Here is a 21,173-nt window from a genome sequence, read left to right as displayed (position 1 = left end):
CTTGTGGACATCAAGTGGAATGGTAGTACCCAGTTGTGGCCTGAGAACTGTCTGCCTTAGTTTATGGAGTAGCTGGGCGGCTTATATTATGGAGGGAGGGGAAAGAAAAAGAAAAGTATTTTTGGTAAAATAAATGTATAATAAAGGTAAAATAACTAGGCCTACATAGCTGAAATGATTGTGTTACTTATTGGTGACAGGTGACGTGTGCTATTGGTAACATGTAAGGAGCTACAAGCTAGGAGAAAGCAGAGATGAGCAATTGCAGTACATGAGCAGCATAAACAGCCATAACTTGGACTTTACACCAGGCATATAGTCAAGGACATACAGTAATAACACTGATTACCATTGATAACCTGTTACCTATATTTCCTTCTATTGCCGTCTGCATTACAGAAACCTCTGATGGTGATTTTGCTTCTGTGCTCATTTCCAACAGCTACACCTTGGACAATAATCTTCTGACCCCAGAGCAGAGACAGTTCTACGAGGAGAATGGATTCCTTGTTATAAAAAACCTGGTATCACACAAGGACATAGATGAATTTAGGTACAAATACACATTCATATAATTGTTTCTCTCCTTGTAGGCAAGTCACTGCCTTACAACTATTCAGGCATTATTTACTGTCTTTCATTACTGAATTGATATCACTATTTTTTCCAGGGATGTCTTTGAGAAAGTTTGCAGGAAAGAATTGACAGCACCTGGAATGCTTGTAATGCGAGATGTGGCCATTGCCAAGTCAGAATTTCTTCCAGATCAAAAAGCAATTACAAAAGTTCAGTATTTTCAGGAGCTTCCTGGACTATTCCGATACTGCAGTCTACCACAGGTATGAGCCACATCATCGCCTCTCCTCTGTTTCATTTCACAGCTAAATTCCATCTTGGGGACCAGGTTACACACAGTCTATATAAATGGAAGGGGGATGAAGAAGGGTCAACTGTAGGGAGGCACAGCTCCTGTCTGTTAAATTTTGTATTTTATCTAAGTGGTGGATTCACAGCTACACTGCTCAGTGTTGCTGCATAATGTCCTCCATGATTCTAGTGAGGGTGTGCTACAGAAAGATAGGGGAGCAGGATCTCCTCTGTGTTCAGGGCGCAATTTGAGCTAGATTAAGCAAAAGAGGGGAAAATACAGGATGTAACTCGTACACTAGTCAGATATACTGATATTTCTCATGTACACACATAACAGGTAATTCATAAATGTCACCTGATACAAGTACGTTTTAAAGAATCTGTGCCTTTGTCACCTTTTTGAGTTCTGAATATTTTATTTTAAAACTTTGCATTTAAGGGCTGACATTCAGTGGAAAGTCTTCAGACCCTTTCACTTTTTTCACGATTTGTTATGTTGCAGCCTGGGGTAAAAAAAAAATATATAAAAGTAAAAAAAAAAATACCATCATTATGCACTCAATACCCCATAATGAAAAAAGTGGAAGCAAAATGTTTGCTAACTTTGGCAACTTTCCCACTAGCAGCAGGGAAATCTGGCAGGCTTTTCAGGTAGAGATACTATCACCTTCTGGCCTCAACCTTGCAAATATGCAGAGTTTTGGCTGGACAACAAACACTGCGGCAGCAGTTTTTGTCTGGCCGCCATTGTCTACCAGACCTGCCAGCTGCAGGTGTGAAAGATGCCTAATTGAAAATAAAAAAATAAAATCTTGCTTTGATATTAGTATTCAGACCCTTTACTCTGTATTTACAGTAGTTGAAGCACCTTTGGCAGTGATTACAGCCTCCAGTCTTCTTGAATTTGATGCCACAAATGTACACTTGGATTTGGGGATTTTCTGCCACTTCTCTGCAGATCCTCTCAAGCTTTGTCAATTTTGGATGGGGACTGTCAGTTGGCAGCCCTTTTCAAGTCTCACCAGAGATGGCCGATTGAGTGGCACAGCCAGAGCCCTGACTTGAACCTAAGGACATTCACAGCGTTGTCCCTTAACCTACTCCTGCTTTGTCTTGGCTGTGTGCTTAGAGTCATTGTCTTGTTGGAAGATAAACCTTCGGCCCAGTGTGAGGTCCAGAGCACTCTGTATCAGATTTTCCTTAAGAATATCTTTGTACTTTTCTCCATTCAGCTTTCCCTCAACCCTAACCAGTCTCCCTGTCCCAGTCGCTAAAAAACACCCCTACAGCATGATGCTGCCACCACTATGCTTCACTGTAAAAATTATATTGAGCAGTGCCTGGTTTCCTCCAAACATGACGCTTAGAATACAGGCCAAAAAGTTCAATCTTCGTTTCATCAGACCAGAGAATCTTGTTTCTCGCAGTCTGAGAGTCCAGTAGGTGCTTTTCTGCAAACGTTCACGTGTCTTTTATTGAGGAGAGGCTTCTTTCTGTCCACTCTGCCATAAGGTGCAGATTGGTGGAAGGCTGCAGTGATGCTTGACCTTTTTTAAGTTTCTTCCATCTGCACGCAGGATCTTTGGAGCTTGGCCAGAGTGACCATTGGGTTCTTAGTCACTTCTTGTACCATGAAAGGCCCTTTTGCCGCGATTACTTAGTTTGGAAGGGTGATCAAGGGAAATGGGGGGTGGGGGGCCACCAGAGCTAAATTTCATGTGTCATCGCAAAGGCCCTGAATACTTATTTTATGTTCATTCAAAATTTTAGTTTATACTTTCATAAATACAAACATTAATTCAAACAGTTCTAAAATTCTGTTTTCACTTTGTCATTTATAGGGTATTGAGTGCAGATTGGGGGGAAACTTAAACTTTTTAGTACAATAACAAAATGTGAAAGGTCTGAAAACTTTCCAGATGCACCATACATATACTGAAAGCTTGTTCTTGTCTCTTAGATTCTGCAGTACGTGGAGTGTTTCACTGGCCCCAACATCATGTCCATGCACACCATGCTGATCAATAAGCCTCCAGATGCAGGCAAGCGGCTTCTCAAATGCTAATAAAATGAGAGCTGTGATCAGTCATAGCAGAGTTTATTTTCTTATATTATGGTTGTTCTACATCTTTAGTGTAAATCTATTTACATATTTTGTTTTTCCTTTTATGTACCACAAATTTTTTAAAGGCTATGTAAACCTTCAGGGGAATTTTTTCAGGACTTAATTTTACTCATTTTGGGCTAAAAATAATTTTTGAAGTTGGTGTTTATTAAAAATATTGATCCGTTCTTTCACAAAGGGTTAACTGTTTTTCTAGCTTTGTGAATGGTAAATTCACTTTGTGTCGGTAATCTAATAACCCTTATCTGTAAATTACTAAAAGGTCATAAACACATATTTAAGGCTGCCTAATGTGTACATAGCCTTTAACCACTTCAGCCCCGCTAGCTGAAACACCCTTAATGACCAGGCCACTTTTTACACTTCGGCACTACACTACTTTCACCGTTTATCGCTCGGTCATGCAACTTACCACCCAAATGAATTTTACCTCCTTTTCTTCTCACTAATGGAGCTTTCATTTGGTGGTATTTTATTGCTGCTGACATTTTTACTTTTTTTGTTATTAATCAAAATGTAACGATTTTTTTGCAAAAAATGACATTTTTCACTTTCAGCTGTAAAATTTTGCAAAAAAAACGACATCCATATATAAATTTTTCGCCAAATTTATTGTTCTACATGTCTTTGATAAAAAAAAAATGTTTGGGCAAAAAAAAAAAATGGTTTGGGTAAAAGTTATAGCGTTTACAAACTATGGTACAAAAATGTGAATTTCCGCTTTTTGAAGCAGCTCTGACTTTCTGAGCACCTGTCATGATTCCTGAGGTTCTACAATGCCCAAACAGTAAAAAAAAAAACACAAATGACCCCATTTCGGAAAGTAGACACCCTAAGGTATTCGCTGATGGGCATAGTGAGTTCATAGAACTTTTTATTTTTTGTCACAAGTTAGCGGAAAATGATGATGATTTTTATTTTTTTATTTTTTCTTACAAAGTCTCATATTCCACTAACTTGCGACAAAAAATAAAAAATTCTAGGAACTCACCATGCCCCTCACAGAATACCTTGGGGTGTCTTCTTTCCAAAATGGGGTCACTTGTGGGGTAGTTATACTGCCCTGGCAATTTAGGGGTCCAAATGTGTGAGAAGAACTTTGCAATCAAAATGTGTAAAAAATGACCGGTGAAATCCGAAAGGTGCACTTTGGAATATGTGCCCCTTTGCCCACCTTGGCAGCAAAAAAGTGTCACACATCTGGTATCGCCGTACTCAGGAGAAGTTGGGGAATGTGTTTTGGGGTGTCATTTTACATATACCTATGCTGGGTGAGAGAAATATCTTGGCAAAAGACAACTTTTCCCATTTTTTTATATACAAAGTTGGCATTTGACCAAGATATTTTTCTCACCCAGCATGGGTATATGTAAAATGACACCCCAAAACACATTCCCCAACTTCTCCTGAGTACGGCGATACCACATGTGTGACACTTTATTGCAGCCAAGGTGGGCAAAGGGGCACATATTCCAAAGTGCACCTTTCGGATTTTGCAGGCCATTTTTTACACATTTTGATTGCAAGGTACTTCTCACACATTTGGGCCCCTAAATTGCCAGGGCAGTATAACTACGCCACAAGTGACCCCATTTTGGAAAGAAGACACCCCAAGGTATTCCGTGAGGGGCACTGCGAGTTCCTAGAATATTTTTTTTTTTTGTCACAAGTTAGCGGAAAATGATGATTTTTTTTTCTTTCTCTTTTTTCCTTACAAAGTCTCATATTCCACTAACTTGCGACAAAAAATAAAAAATTCTAGGAACTCGCCATGCCCCTCACAGAATACCTTGGGGTGTCTTCTTTCCAAAATGGGGTCACTTGTGGCGTAGTTATACTGCCCTGGCAATTTAGGGGCCCATATGTGTGAGAAGTACTTTGCAATCAAAATCTGTAAAAAATGACTGGTGAAATCCGAAAGGTGCACTTTGGAATATGGGTCCCTTTGCCCACCTTGGCATCAAAAAAGTGTCACACATCTGGTATCGCCGTACTCAGGAGAAGTTGGGGAATGTGTTTTGGGGTGTCATTTTACATATACCCATGCTGGGTGAGAAAAATATCTTGGCAAAAGACAACTTTTCCCATTTTTTTATACAAAGTTGGCATTTGACCAAGATATTTTTCTCACCCAGCATAGGTATATGTAAAATGACACCCCAAAACACATTCCCCAACTTCTCCTGAGTACGGCGATACCAGATGTGTCACACTTTTTTGCTGCCAAGGTGGGCAAAGGGGCACATATTCCAAAGTGCACCTTTCGGGTTTCGCAGGCCATTTTTTACACATTTTGATTGCAAGTTACTTCTCACACATATGGGCCCCTAAATTGCCAGGGCAGTATAACTACGCCACAAGTGACCCCATTTTGGAAAGAAGACACCCCAAGGTATTCCGTGAGGGGCACTGCGAGTTCCTAGAATTTTATTTTTTTTGTCACAAGTTAGCGGAAAATGATGATTTTCTTTTTTTTCTCTTTTTTCCTTACAAAGTCTCATATTCCACTAACTTGCGACAAAAAATAAAAAATTCTAGGAACTCGCCATGCCCCTCACGGAATACCTTGGGGTGTCTTCTTTCCAAAATGGGGTCATTTGTGGGGTAGTTATACTGCCCTGGCAATTTAGGGGCCCATATGTGTGAGAAGTACTTTGCAATCAAAATGTGTAAAAAAAATGGCCTGCAAAATCCGAAAGGTGCACTTTGGAATATGTGCCCCTTTGCCCACCTTGGCAGCAAAAAAGTGTCACACATCTGGTATCGCCGTACTCAGGAGAAGTTGGGGAATGTGTTTTGGGGTGCCATTTTACATATACCCATGCTGGGTGAGAGAAATATCTTGGCAAAAGACAACTTTTCCCATTTTGTTATACAAAGTTGGCATTTGACCAAGATATTTATCTCACCCAGCATGGGTATATGTAAAATGACACCCCAAAACATCCCCAACTTCTCCTGAGTACGGCGATACCAGATGTGTCACACTTTTTTGCAGCCTAGATGCGCAAAGGTGCCCAAATTCCTTTTAGGAGGGCATTTTTAGACATTTGGATCCCAGACTTCTTCTCACGCTTTAGGGCCCCTAAAAAGCCAGGGCAGTATAAATACCCCACATGTGACCCCACTTTGGAAAGAAGACACCCCAAGGTATCCAATGAGGGGCCTGGCAAGTTCATAGAATTTTTTTTTTTTTTCGCAAAAGTTAGCGGAAATTGATTTTTTTTTTGTTTTTTCTCACAAAGTCTCACTTTCCGCTAACTTAGGACAAAAATTTCAATCTTTCATGGACTCAATATGCCCCTCAGCAAATACCTTGGGGTGTCTTCTTTCCAAAATGGGGTCAGTTGTGGGGTGTTTGTACTGCCCTGGCATTTGAGGGTCTCCGCAATCATTACATGTATGGCCAGCATTAGGAGTTTCTGCTATTCTCCTTATATTGAGCATACAGGTAATGAGATTTTTTTTTCCGTTCAGCCTCTGGGCTGAAAGAAAAAAATGAAAGGCACAGATTTCTTCATTGGCATTGATCAATGTGGATGAAAAAATCTCTGCCAAAAAAAAAAAATGGAGGGGAAAGGCGTCTGCCCTACATCCATACCCACTTACCCACTTAGCTCGTATGCCCTGGCAAACCAGATTTCTCCATTCGCATCAATCGATGTGGATGAATAAATCATTGCCGGGATTTTTTTTTTTTTTTTTTTATATATATACAAAGTGTTTGCCAAAGCATAGGAACGCCGCCTCCTCCTCAGCTCGTATGCCTCGGCAAACGTATCTGTCACTGCAGAGGAGAAAATCCCGTCTTGCAGCGCCGCATACACCGACTTGCGTGTAATCTGACAGCAGCGCAATGCTTCTGTCAGAATGCACATCGGTGCTGCAGCTGGTCGATCGGTTGGTCCACCTGGAAGGTAAAAAGACAAAAAAAAAAAAAAGAAAAAACCAGGCCGCAACGCAATAATTTTATTAACTTTGCAACAGAACATGTAACTTTAACTTTTTGAACTGAACATTAACGTGTTTGCTTACTGGTGTGTTTTTTTTTTTTTTTTTTTACCTTTATAGAACAAACCTCTCCTTCCCCATGGGTCAATGTGCAAAGCGCAAATCGCCCAAAGATGTGGCGAAGTGCGTTATGCACTTTGTCCCATGTGAAAGGAGACGTTTGCAGCAGCAGTGAGTGAATGGGCCCTAATAGCCCTGTGTGCCTATCCTGGTGAGATGATCCCTATGCTAATAGTGTACCTGTGAGTGGTACTTCCGGAAACACTCTCCAAAGCAGGGTGGTCAGGACAGTCAGGACAGAAATAGCGGGTGTCACGCCTTATTCCACTCCTGCTACAGACACGACATCTTTTTCGGGGTGACGGTTGGGTTGAGGTACCAGGAACGACATTGGGGAAATGTCGCTCGTGTAGACGGCTAACTACACTGGTGGATGGGGCCACGGAACCTCCTGGGTACAGGAGGTTCTCGATGATCTCTTCCTGAAATTTGAGGAAGGATCCAGTTCTCCCAGCCTTACTGTAGAGAACAAAACTATTGTACAGAGCCAATTGAATTAAATATACAGACACCTTCTTATACCAGCGTCTGGTTCTGCGGGAAACTAAATACGGAGACAACATCTGGTCATTGAAGTCCACCCCTCCCATGTGGAGGTTATAGTCGTGGACTGAGAGGGGCTTTTCAATGACACGGGTTGCTCGCTCAATTTGTATTGTCGTGAATGGAGGAGAGCATGTAAACGTCATGCTTGTCTCTCCATTTCACCGCGAGCAGTTCTTCGTTGCACAGTGCGGCCCTCTGCCCCCTTGCAAGACGGGTGCTAACGAGCCGTTGGGGGAAGCCCGCGCGACTAGTTTGCGCGGTACCACAGGCGCCAATCCGTTCTAGAAACAAATGCCTAAAGAGGGCCACACTTGTGTAAAAATTGTCCACATAAAGATGGTACCCCTTGCCGAATAAGGGTGACACCAAGTCCCAAACTGTCTTCCCACTGCTCCCCAGGTAGTCAGGGCAACCGACCGGCTCCAGGGTCTGATCTTTTCCCTCATAGACACGAAATTTGTGGGTATAGCCTGTGGCCCTTTCACAGAGCTTATACAATTTGACCCCATACCGGGCGCGGTTGCTTGGGATGTATTGTTTGAAGCCAAGGCGCCCGGTAAAATGTATTAGGGACTCGTCTATGCAGATGTTTTGCTCTGGGGTATAAATATCTGCAAATTTCAGGTTGAAATGGTCTATGAGGGGCCGAATTTTGTGGAGCCGGTCAAAAGCAGGGTGGCCCCTGGGACGGGAGGCGGTGTTGTCACTAAAGTGCAGGAAGCGCAGGATGACCTCAAATCGTGTCCTGGACATAGCAGCAGATAACATGGGCATGTGATGAATCGGGTTCGTGGACCAATATGACCGCAATTCATGCTTTTTTGTCAGGCCCATGTTGAGGAGGAGGCCCAGAAAAGTTTTAATTTCGGAAACTTGGACTGGTTTCCACCGGAAAGGCTGGGCATAATAGCTTCCCGGGTTAGCGGTTATAAATTGTGTGGCATACCGATTTGTTTCTGCCACAACTAAGTCTAAAAGCTCCGCAGTCAAGAACAGAAAATCCCAGGGCCGAACCGATCTGAGCTGTCTCAACCCGAACTCCAGACTGGGCGGTGAAAGGGAAAACTACAGGTGCGGCTGAAGTTGGGGACTGCCAATCAGGGTTTGCCAGCACCTCTGGGATTCTAGGGGCTCTACGGGCACGTCTTTGCGGTGGCTGCGACGGGGTCACTACTGCACGTGCCACCGTACCAGCTTCAACTGCCCTTCTGGTGCTCGCTACTTCACCAGGTTGTACGGCAGTGCTGGTACTAGGTCCAGGAAGGGCTGGGCTGCTGGTGTATGCCTCACCACGTAATCCGACAGCACCAGCCCCACTCTGCTGCTCTTGAAGCGGATCCTGCGCAACCTGTGGTCTAGCGACACGGGGCCGGGTACGCCTGGTTCTATCAGGGACCTCAGCCTCCTCGTCCGAACTTTGGGTCAGAGAGCCACTGCTTTCTACAGGTTCGTATTCTGACCCGCTGGATTCATCAGATGAGGGTTCCCACTCCTCATCCGACTGGGTCAGAAGCCTGTAGGCCTCTTCAGAAGAATACCCCCTGTTAGACATGTGGGCAACTAAATTTAGGGGTATTCCCTGAGAGTACCCAAGAAAAAAAAGCAAGCCTGTCTTACAAAGGGGAGCCTAGCGAAGTACCGGAGGCCGCTGCGGTTGATAAAAAATATCAAAACTGATTTTTTTATCGCCGCAGTGCGTGTAAATTGAATGTGCAGCGATCAAAAAAAAATTTGTTTTTTGTCACTGCGGTGGGGCGGGTGTGGGCGAACGCACGTGTGGGCGAACACTGCGTTTTGGGTGGAGGGAGAACTAAAGTGACACTAGTACAATTATAGATCTGACCGTGATCAGTTTTGATCACTTCCAGATACTATAAAAGTACAAATGCTGATTAGCGATACGCTAATCAGCGAATAACGGTGCGGTGGGCTGGGCGCTAACCGATCCCTAAACTACCTAACCAAGGGGCCTAAACTATACTGAAACCTAACGGTCAATACCAGTGGAAAAAAAAAGTGACAGTTTGCACTGATCACTTTTTTCTTTTCACTTGTGATTGACAGGGACGATCAAAGGGGTGATCAAAGGGTTAATTGGGGTTCAGGGGGGTGATCTGGGGCTAAGTGTGTAGTGTTGGTGTACTCACTGTGAAGCCTGCTCCTCTGCTGGATCCAACCGACGAAAAGAACCAGCAGAGGAGCAGGCAGCATTATAACAGATCATATTTACAAATATGATCTGTTATTCGGCTCTCTGATTGGATTTTTTAAAAATCAGCAACTCGCGTCTCGCGAGATGACGCGTATATGCGTGACTCTGCGCAGCGCTGCCACCTCCGGACCGCACATCTGCATTAGGCGGTCCGGAGGTGGTTAAAGAGGACCTTTGACCTGAGCATTGTTTCTGACCATGTCCATCCCTTCATGACCTCCATGTACCCATCCTCTGATGGCTACTTCCAGCAGGATAATGCACCATGTCACAAAGCTCGAATCATTTCAAATTGGTTTCTTGAACATGACAATGAGTTCACTGTACTAAAATGGCCCCCACAGTCATCAGATCTCAACCCAATAGAGAATCTTTGGGATGTGGTGGAATGGGAGCTTCGGGCCCTGGATGTGCATCCCTCAAATCTCCATCAACTGCAAGATGCTATCCTATCAATATGGGCCAACATTTCTAAAGAATACTATCAGCACCTTGTTGAATCAATGCCACGTAGAATTAAGGCAGTTCTGAAGACAAAAGGGGGTCCAACACCGTATTAGTATGGTGTTCCTAATTCTTTAGGTGAGTGTATATTAGGTAGTCCTTGCAATATGCACCCTTTTTAAATATAATTATTGCTGTTATACACCAGTATACCCCGGGGTTATCTTCAAGAACATAAATCACAAGACTGGTATTGATCAATATTATTGATTACGCAACACATTCCCCTTAAATAGTTCACTTATAATGCAATAAACTCCAAAGTCTGACCGATATTATACACCACTCTCGTGTTTTGCACTGCATCCATTTATTATAAATATCAAGTAATAAGTTTACATTGTACCTATTATATCACAATGGAGTCCTGAGTACAGGCAAGTATTTAATTAGTGGTTTAAAATAATTTTCATCAGATCATTTAGGAAAAAAAAACATCAGGATAATCCTTGCATCCAATGAAGAGGTGTTAGGCCAGGGCATTCTGCCATACCTCCTGCTGTCTCACCTGTCATATCTCCTGCCTCACTGCCTGCTGCTGTCTCTGTCAGATGGAGCCGGAGTGTGCCTCTGTGCTCCATCCCATTTAGGAGCGGGGGTGGATCTGCTGAAGTTATGTAGAGGCCGGCGCCTCTACATAACTTCGGATCCACCACCAGCGCAAGTCCTTATTAAGATCGGCATCTGAAATGTGGGTCTTAATAAATGTGCCCCTTAGTGTTTAAAGGGGAATCTGTCATGTCATTTTGACCAATATTACTACCAGCATTACCCCACAGAAGATTGCAAACACATTTCAAACATACCTGTGTGTACTTCGTGTCTTCATTGCATGTCCAGGAAAAGTGCTTTTATTCTGCTGGGAAACTTCTCCCAAGTGCCCAGCTCGGTGAGCTTTGCTGTTCCAAGTGCCCAAAGAAAACCAGAATTAAGAAGAGGGTAGGGCTGCTTTAGCTTCTCCTATCTTGGGATAAGTAGCAGCTAGAGTTATGAGCCTGGTCTTCTTTCCAGAATTGCAGCATTATACCCACTACATTGGAAGATAAAGCTGTTAAAAATTGAGTTGGAATTGAAAGAAATGAAACCTGCTTCACTGCCATCTTCTGATGTAATGGACTTAATGCTGTGATTCTGGTATTGTTTGAAAGCTTAGAAGGTGACATCATCACTGCAGGACTGGTGCTCAAAACTGGAAGCTGTGGGCGAAAAATAGTATGAGTTCTTGTGTTATTTTTCTATTGTTGCGAGAGTTTAATTTAAACTTTATTAATTTTTATTTTTTTTTATTATTTTTTTTCTTACGTTTTTTTTAGCTTTAATATTCTCCAAAGTGGGGAAATCCGGCAAGAGCAAAATCAGGGAAATATTTAAATGTAGTTTCTTTTTTTTTTTGTATATCACTTTTATTCCAGGTAAGAAGACTTCTCGGCATCCACTCCACCAGGATCTGCACTACTTTGCATTCAGGCCTGCAGACCGCATAGTTTGTGCTTGGACAGCCATGGAGCACATTGACCGAAGCAATGGATGCCTTGTGGTTCTTCCAGGAACTCACACAGGAGAACTCAAACAACATGATTATCCAGAGTGGGAGGTAAGGAACATTTTCATCACTTCAGCCAAGTCTAAAGGAAATGCTATATCATTTATATATAGGGTAAATATGAAGAGTATGTAATAGTTTAGTAATAATTTAGTTGGAAGCTTTACATTATTTTTGTTTACCAGATTACGTGGTTTACATTAGGAAAAGTAAGGAAAAAATCAGCATGAATTATATGGTAATACTGTATTATAGTTTTATAACATAGTGATATCTATAGTGCTATAATATTACCACTTATATTCTCCTTAAAGGAGGAGGGGTTTGCGAAGAGGTTGCTGGGGAGAGGTCCCCTTCAAAAATTTGCTGTTGGGCCCAGTCATTTTTACGCCACTGTGTCTCCGTCTAGTTAGCATGATTTTTAATTTTTTTAATTTTGAAATGTTGTTCTTATTTGTACATGTCAAAAGTGCAAAAAGTGTCCCACCTGCCATAGGTACAGCATGTCCAAAAAACCCTTCCATTAAAAGACTTAATCTAAAATAATTTGTTAAGAAGCAGCGCGTCTTAATATATTTGGTGGAGCACAGCCAGCACAAACTCTGCAGCATCTGAAATCTAGGCCAATGTGTCAGGCCAAGGAGTCCCTGCACACTTCTACCACGCCCTGCCCACTTGTTATAAAATTGCACTGAGCAACAGACAACAGGAAATATTTGTGTAAAATGCTGATTGTGCAACTATTTGTGACTTTTTTATGCCAAAAAATTGTTGCAGAGCATGAATGAATGTGCCCATGTGCAATAATATGCGTGAATTTTCTGTTTTTAGGGTGGGGTCAATAAGATGTACCATGGAGTTCGTGATTATGATCCAAACATCTCTGGAGTGCACTTAACCATGGAAAAGGGAGACACAGTGTTCTTTCACCCCATACTTATCCATGGATCGGGAATGAACAAGACGGCTGGCTTCAGAAAGGTAAAACGGACTGCACCACATAAATAGTAACCGCAAAATAACCTAACATAAGAGCAATGTACTGTCTAAATTTGCCAACCTTCCTTTAAAACATTTCTGGACAACTGAACTGAAATTTACAGACAGCCTAAAATTTTTAGGGACATACATCCCACCCCTTTTTAGACGACATGCCCTCTTTCCACTCTTTTAAAATGCCCTTGAATCAAAAACGCCCCAGAAGAAAAAGGATTGTTCAGTAGTTAAAGGGAGTCTGTCACCAAAATATGACATTGTACACCACTTACATGGCTCTCTAGCACACCTATCCATGATTCAAATGGGACCTTCTGAAACTCAGAAGAAAATTACAAAGGTCCCATTTGAATCATGGATAGGTGTGCTAGAGAGCCATGTAAGTGGTGTACTTTGTCCTATTTCAGTGACAGACTCCCTTTAAAAATAAAATATGGCAGCAACATATGGAAAAAAATAAGAATTTCCAGGTGTTATGTTCCCGCCACTCTATTCTGAGTGATTTGTTTATATGGCTGCAGTGATGAGCCCTGTGACGTGCTGGACTTTCTGGCACATTGCAGCTGTGCCATGTAAACAAAAACTACAAGAAAATTTAGACTAGCACATTTATAGTCGCCGATGCATATCCATAAAGCTAACATGCAGAAGCAAACAAAAACAGGTATGTCAGTACAATATTTAACATACAAACAATAAAACTGAAAAATAAGGATCAATCTAACTTAAAGTGGTATTATACCTACTATAAATGGGGGGAAAAAAATAGAAGCTCTTTTGCATACATTTTTGATCAAACCTGTGTCTGGCCCATCTATCAGGCGTTAAGGTTTTTGTTTGCTTCCGGCATGTTAGCTTCATAGATATGCATCTGTGATTATGAATGTGCTAGTCTAAATTTTCTTGTAGTATATATTGAGGGTAGCTGCTTCTGCAGTCTATGGTGTCGCACTGCGACATGCTGCGACACGTCAGTCGCAGAAAAATCCATCTCAAATGGATTTTCTGCGTCTGTCACGTCGCAGTCGCAGCATGTTGCAGTGCGACACCATAGACTGCCATTATAAAAATTGTCGCACGACATTAGTGCAACAAAATGTTGCGCGACAAATGTCGTCGTGTAGACCTAGCCTTAGATTGCGCACTCCCCGCCCATCTGCCTGGGGCTTCTGAGCAGAGTATACGGGTAGCTGACTCCTACACTGCCCTGAATATTGTAGGCTTAGTCAAGCCCAGGAGAGGCAGTTCTGTTCGTTTTAGGGACCCAATTGCAGAAGCCACCTTGACGCCTGGTAGATGGGCCCGACACATTTGATCACAAATGTTCACAAAGAGCTTCTATTTTTTTTTTTTTTTTTCATTTATAGTAGGTGTAATACCACTTTAAATTAGACTTATTTTTCAGTTTTCTTGTTTGTATGTGAAATGTTATGCTGCCATACCTTTTTATGTAAACAAAGACTGACAGGCATTTAATGGGCAAGTGTGCACATCCGTCAGTGTTGGAGATGTGCACACTGATGTGCAGGTGTATGGCATGTGACCACTGCAACCAGTCCTCAGCGTTAGATCACTGGTTGGTGATTGGCTGCAGCAGTAACATGCCATATACCAGCAAGTTCTTGCTGCAGTTTATTAACAGACCAGAGCTGCAGAAAATGGCGCTAAAGAAATAGGTGACACATATGTGGCTGGACATTACATTCACCAATACCAAACATACAAGATGACACAGCACCGCATACCTCTTAAATCCAGTGTCGTCCCCCTGATGTAGATATTCTCTTTTCTCTTCTTCTCTATTTGGCCCAGACCGCCATGACGAGTTCTTTCAGCCACATCTTCTCTCTGCAGAGTTTGCCACAAAGACACCTTAGATTAACCACTTTTCTATACTCCTCCTCCTGGTGCCCCAACAGTGTTATCCTGCTGCTACCCCCAATACTGTGCCTGCTGTGCTCCCTAATGTCCCCAGATATTCTATTGTAGAAATCACTGTGCCATATAGGTAGGTCCCCTATATTCACAGTGCTCCCCAAAGTCCCAGTAATACTAATAATTCTCTCCCAGAGTGCTTTCCATCAGGGGTGTATGTTCAAATATCTGAAAACTTCATTCAAACATATACTGTGATCTATTCACTTCAGTGAGGCAAATGGAGTCCAAAGGAATAAACTTTGGTCTGCATTTGACCTGCTTTCTGTTTTGTATTCCTTTTGGACTCGATTTGCCTCATTGAAATGAATAGATCAGTAGCGATATGCATCTGAATTTCAGGTGTAGTAATTAGGGATCGACCGATTATCGGATTTACCGATATTATCGGACGATATTCAGGATTTTGAACACTATCGGTATCGGCATCTATTTTGCCGATATTCCGATAGTGTATGGGGAACACAGATCGCGCTGCTGACAGCGCTCTCCGTGTTCCCCTTAGCAGCACAGGGGAGAAGGAGCAGTGTCTCCTCCCCCTGTGCTGCTGCTGCCGCTGCCGCCAATGTAAGGACAGGGGACAAGGAGGAGGGGAGGAGCTATGGCCACTGCTCCACCAATGAAGATTAATCTATCATTCATTCATATACAGGAGGCGGGAGCTGCAGGATCACATAGCCGGCTCCCGGCCTCTATGAGCTGTAGCTGCGATCTGCGGTAGTTAACTCCTCAGGTGCCGCGGATCGCAGCTACTGCTCATAGAGGTCGGGAGCCGGCTATGTGATCCTGCAGCCAGCTCCCGCCTCCTGTATATGAATAAATGTGGGATTAAGCTTCATTGGTGGCGCAGTGCGCCCCCCCAAGCCCCCCAGTATCAGACATTGGTGGCGCAGTAGATCTCTATCAGGGTGAATAGGACAAGGGTTCTAGTCCCTAAGGGGGCTAAAAGTTAGTTAAAAAAAAAAAGTTACAAAAAAAATAATAAAAACACCAAAATATTAAATATAAATGAAAAAGAAAGATTTACAAAAAAAAATACACATTAACAATAAACATTAATTTTCAGCAGATTTGTGGGAATTTTTTATTTTTTTTTCAAAAATGAAAATTCCCAGAATATCGGTATAAATTATCGGCTATCGGCCTGAAAGTTCACAAATTATCGGTATCGGCCCTAAAAAATCAATATCGGTCGATCCCTAGTAGTAATATAGCAAGCTGCAGGGTGTATTAGGGTACACAATTCATGGGTAGAATATGAAGTTTTATGATGTCAGCAGCACCTATCCTATGTAGAAATACATTACAAATTAAACATCACAGACAAATTAATGAAAATATAAATATTTTAAAAATAAATGTTTTGCGTTTCACCCTGCTGACTACAGAAGTATTAGTTATGTGGAGCTTTAGGGTACTTTCACACTTGCGGCAGAGGATTCCAGTAATCCGGACGCAAACTGATGGCATTTGTCAGGCGGATCCGTCTGACAGATGCATCGAAATACCGGATCCGTCTCTCTGGGATCATCCGGAAAAACGGATCCAGTATTTTTTTTTTTTTTTTTCATTTTTAAAGGTCTGCGCATGCACAGACCGGAAAGCCGGTTCCGTTTTGCTGTAACACTTAATGCCAGATCCAACACTAATACACTACAATGTAAAAAATTTTTTTAGTTAATTCTCTTTTTATTAGTTTTCATTTTAAAATTAATGTATCACGAGGGGAGGACACCTCGGGACGCAGCCCAAGAGAGTTACCTCCATAAGACATGAGTGATACAATAGAAAACACATAAAGTGCTATAAAAGTGAACATAAAATATGTAACAGAAAAGCACCAAGGAAAATCGAATGGCAAATATACAATTACCAGCATATGCTGGATGATATCAGGGTATTCCTTCGGTAAAGGTGCAGCCTAGTAAACAGTTAACTTCAGGTAGTTCGCAGGTGGGAGGGAGAGACCAGGTCAAGTGGGGAAGGGGGGGAGGGGGAGCAGGGGGGAACTACAATTTAAATTAATGCCGGCAAGTGATCACTATTTTTGGCGGGAGAGAAAAATGCAGCATGCTGCAGTATGTTCTCCGTCCAAAAAACGTAAGAGGGACTGAACTGATGCATCCTGAACAGAATACTCTCCATTCAGAATGCATTAGGATAAAACTGATCCTTTTTTTTTCCGGTATTGAGCTCCTGTGACGGAACTCAATACCGGAAAACAAAAGCGTTAGTGTGACGGTACCCTTAGATTTAATGCTATTTTTATTGTCCGTGTGGAATAAATCCCTGTTTTTATCTTGTGATTATAGGCTATTTCCTGCCATTTTGCCAGCTCAGAGTGCTACTATATAGATGTCAAGGGAACAAGTCAGGAAAACATTGAGAAAGAGATTGTTGAAATGGCAAAGAAACAGCTTGCAATGGAGTCACTTAGGACCTTAAAGGTATGACATTACGCCGTTACATTACTTGGAAACTAGTTTTGTTATTTAAAGGGGTATTCCAGGATTCTAATATTGATGACCTATCCTGAGGAGAAACCAGTAGCAGGGGTCAGACCCACTCCACGATCACCAGCTCTGTCCAATTCATAATGGGTAGAGCTGGTTACTGTAGTGCTGCGCTCATTCACTTCAAATGGCGCAGCGCTAGCTCTGTTCACTACACAGTAAAGTAAGAATGTATGATGTATGTAATCATGCTTCATTTATTACACTGTGCGATCTTGTTTCACAGCTAATTTGGCTCAATTGCCTAAAAAGACATTTGGTAGATCACTGTTCTTAAAGCCCTGTTCACACTGGTGTCAAGGCTTATGGGTTTCATGGACACTATGGTGAACCGGTCTTACAACTGAACCATTTTGCAAAGGAGCCTCACAGATCATCTCTATTGACATGTAATGAGCCTATTAGGTTTCATATTTAGGCCTCATGCATACGACCTTAGCAGGTCCGTGTGAATATTGTTTCCCGCAAACAGCGGATCTGCAGAATTGAGAAAGCTCGTTGGAAGAACGAGTGAAACATTTTCAAGAAATGTACAGTAAGTCCAGTTGCCTTGATTTATTCTTTACAGATATACCATGACCTGGATAAATGAGAACCTTCGCAGACAGTCCCTCTGCATGTACTACTTTTTTGCAATGCAGACCGCAGATGCTTATTGCAGACCCCATTCACGTAAATGGGTCAGTGTCCGCAGACGGTGAGCACGCGATCAGTGCCCGTGTGTTGCGGACCGCAAGCTGCAGCACAGGGTCGGCCGGCACACATTCATGTGCATGAGGCCTTAGACAGCTGTAATCTCTCTGAAATATTAGCTGATTTCTTTGCTTTTGGGAACTTCTCACTGAGACTGGATGTGTCCTACAGCAGAGCTGTCAATTGTTTGGACTGACAACCAGCGTATATTACTAGCTGTAAATCTGGACCAGCAAAAGTAATGCATATATTAGGCTGTACAAATAATTGCTTGCACCCAGTGAGGTACAATACAGATGCATCCATTCTTACTCAGTGTGAGCCATTGTAGTGCCTTATCTCTTCATTAGAGACAACAAAAGCCATTGAAAGAGTGTATTTATTGCATCATTGTTATACAGAAAGTGCAGCAAGAGAACAAATAAGAATGGATACATCTGTACATATTTTAATTTTTTGTTTTGCTGAATTACCAGTACAGATTTGTTTCAAGAGTTTGTTATTTTTAGTTGTTGTAGTTTGTCACAGCAGCATTTTGTCTCTGACTTTTTCCTTTTTGCTTTAGGATGCATGGAAGGTAATAGCACGAGTTGTACAAGGAGAGAGAATCAACCTGTAACTGGTGTTCTGATTTCCTTGTGCCACGAACGCTTGTCCATGAACGCTTGTCCTTAAAATGTCTCTATTCTCATTCTCATGTTCAAGATCAGAAATTATTTCTTGTGTAATTCAAATGACAAGCACTCGGTGAAGGGAAGTATGATTTGCGTTTTAACTGCTGGTGGTGATATGGTGAACAGATTTGTTTAAGAGCTAAAGATCAGATCCTCTGCTGATTGACTGTTTGAAGCATTCCTGTGAGCGCTACAGCCTCAAACGTCAAATAAAACATTGGAGACGCTGGATAACCATATGATGCAGAGGAATGTCACCCTGCCTCTGGTCTCCCTGTCCCAGCCCAACAGAAGAAAATGCTTGGCACTCTGACATAAAATGTCGGTCTGGTGCTCAATGATAGATTTACCACGTGCAATAGTCAAAATCACTATGACACTCAGTTAATTAGCAAACAAGTGATAGTTTATCGGTCCATCCAGCAAGTGCAGAAGCACTTTGGTCTGCAGTACTTCACTATTTGGACTATACAAGTGGTGAAATTGTCGAGAGGGATCTTCAAAATCTCGCAGTGGATGTAGTAACAGTTATCTCCATCGAACCATTGTTTGTCCTGTAGAAGCAGCGCAAGTCTGGTACTGCACGTTATTGATGATTTGAAGTTGACCTACTTTTGATTGGACTTTTGCGGTGCTCATGTTTAGAGACTGAGGAATTAGCTTTTTGTGTTTTACAAAACACTCACTGTCTATACACATTAAAATGATAAATGACAATTGCACTAACCACTATTTGTTTTTAATGTTTCAGCCAATGTAGTAGGAACAGTTAATGTTTTTGACCTATTTGTCTGTGATGTAATTAAAACGGAATATTTTGCCAAATAATCCGATGTGTGTCCTTTTTTGTTCTTTTAACCCCTTTACGCCCAGCGCCATACATGGACAGCGCGCTGGGCCCGATCAGCAGCAGTGGTCCGGCAGTCACTGATAGCCGGACCCCTGCTGTATGCGCCGTCATCGGTGAAATCACCGATGCCGGCGCATTAACCCCTGCACAGCCGCGGTCAGTGCGATGTCCGTGCAGGGAGGAAGCAGCCATCGGGTCCCCGCGCTGCTGTGACGGGGACCCGATGGCAGGGAAGGCAGCCCGATGCCTTCCTTAGGCATCGTGGCTGCCTTCCGTGACTGCCTGTGAGATCCAGACCCCTGGATCTCACAGGCAGGCTGTAAGTGTATTACAGTGTGTAATACTCTTACAGCCAATGCATCACAATACAGAAGTATTGTGATGCATTGTAAACATAGAATGTATCGGCAGATAAGAACCATTTGGCCCATCTAGTCTGCCCAATATACTGAATACTATGAATAGCCCTTGGCCCTATCTTATATGAACGATGGCCTTATGCCTATCCCATGCATGCTTAAACTCCTTCACTGTATTTGCAGCTACCACTTTCTGCAGGAAGGCTATTCCATGCATCCACTACTCTCTCAGTAAAGTAATACTTCCTGATATTACTTTTAAAGCTTTGCTACTCTAATTTAAAACTATGCTCCTCTTGTAACAGTTTTTCTTCTTTTAAATATTCTCTCCTCTTTTACCTTGCTGATTCCCTTTATGTATTTAAAGGTTTCTATCATATCCCCTCTGTCCAGTCTTTCTTCCAAGCTATACAGGTTAAGGTCCTTTAATCTTTCCTGGTAAGTTATCCTGCAATCCATGTACTAGTTTTGTAGCTCTTTGTCACCGCCACTTCTGTGAGAAAGTCTGACAGACGTCCCTCTCTACCTCTTGCATGATGTTCTTTGTTTTGGTTTCACTTTCTCATCTCATTTCCTTCTCCCAGGTGTCACCTATTTAGACTAATCCTCTTTCCTTTATATTCCCTCCCATACTGCCTCACTTTGCGGTTTATACTACTTCCTGTATTGAAGTGTTCACTGCTGGAGGCTTCTGCTGCTGCTTGTTCAGATAAGTCCTTTCATGTATTGTGTTTCTTTGCTGACTTGATTCTAGGTGACCCTGACTCCCTCCGTATGAAGTGCAGGGAGTGGGTGGTCGTGTCCCTTCACTATTATAGGGTTTTCAGGTGTCACACAGTCTTAGGTACGGGGGCATACAATCGTCTACCTTTGAGACCCTTGTATGTGCTTAGCAGTCAGGGTGAGCTCTTAGATCTGCAACATCATCCGTGACACTCTTCTCTGAACTCTCTCCAAAGTATCAATATCCTTCTGGAGATATGGTCTCCAGTACTGCGCACAATACTCCAAATGAGGTCTCACTAGTGCTCTGTAGAGCGGCATGAGCACCTCCCTCTTTCTACTGGTAATGCCTCTCCCTATACACCCAAGCATTCTGCTAGCATTTCCTGCTGCTCTATGACATTGTCTGCCTACCTTTAAGTCTTCTGAACTAATGACCCCTAAATCCCTTTCCTCAGATACTGAGGTTAGGACTGTATCACTGATTTTATATTCTGCTCTTGGTTTTTTACGCCCCTGGTGCATAATCTTGCAATTATCAACATTACATTTTAGTTGC

At 42.4% G+C, this 21,173-nt stretch overlaps 1 protein-coding gene across 1 annotated transcript; it reads left to right on the top strand.

The window, feature by feature from the left end:
* Positions 1-449: 449 nt before the first annotated feature.
* Positions 450-19,479, top strand: LOC122925395 (phytanoyl-CoA dioxygenase, peroxisomal-like). Its single transcript, XM_044276756.1, has 7 exons — positions 450-553; positions 671-839; positions 2,831-2,912; positions 11,741-11,922; positions 12,703-12,852; positions 17,115-17,249; positions 18,574-19,479. Exons 2-7 carry the CDS (start codon positions 717-719, stop codon positions 18,625-18,627), a joined length of 726 nt encoding a protein of 241 aa, XP_044132691.1. The 5' UTR covers positions 450-553; positions 671-716; the 3' UTR covers positions 18,628-19,479.
* The last annotated feature ends 1,694 nt before the right edge of the window (positions 19,480-21,173 follow it).

Source organism: Bufo gargarizans, chromosome 2 (assembly GCF_014858855.1).
Source record: "Bufo gargarizans isolate SCDJY-AF-19 chromosome 2, ASM1485885v1, whole genome shotgun sequence".
NCBI classification, from domain to species: Eukaryota; Metazoa; Chordata; class Amphibia; order Anura; family Bufonidae; genus Bufo; species Bufo gargarizans.
Note: the sequence above shows the minus strand (reverse complement) of the source record. Positions and strands in the feature narration are given on the sequence as shown.

Coding starts and splice junctions, on each gene's coding strand:
- LOC122925395 (XM_044276756.1), top strand. CDS start 717: ATGCTTGTAATGCGAGATGTGGCCATTGCCAAGTCAGAATTTCTTCCA. Junction 2,913..11,740: donor CAATAAGCCTCCAGATGCAG/GCAAGCGGCTTC, acceptor CTTTTATTCCAG/GTAAGAAGACTTCTCGGCAT. Junction 12,853..17,114: donor AGACGGCTGGCTTCAGAAAG/GTAAAACGGACT, acceptor TTGTGATTATAG/GCTATTTCCTGCCATTTTGC.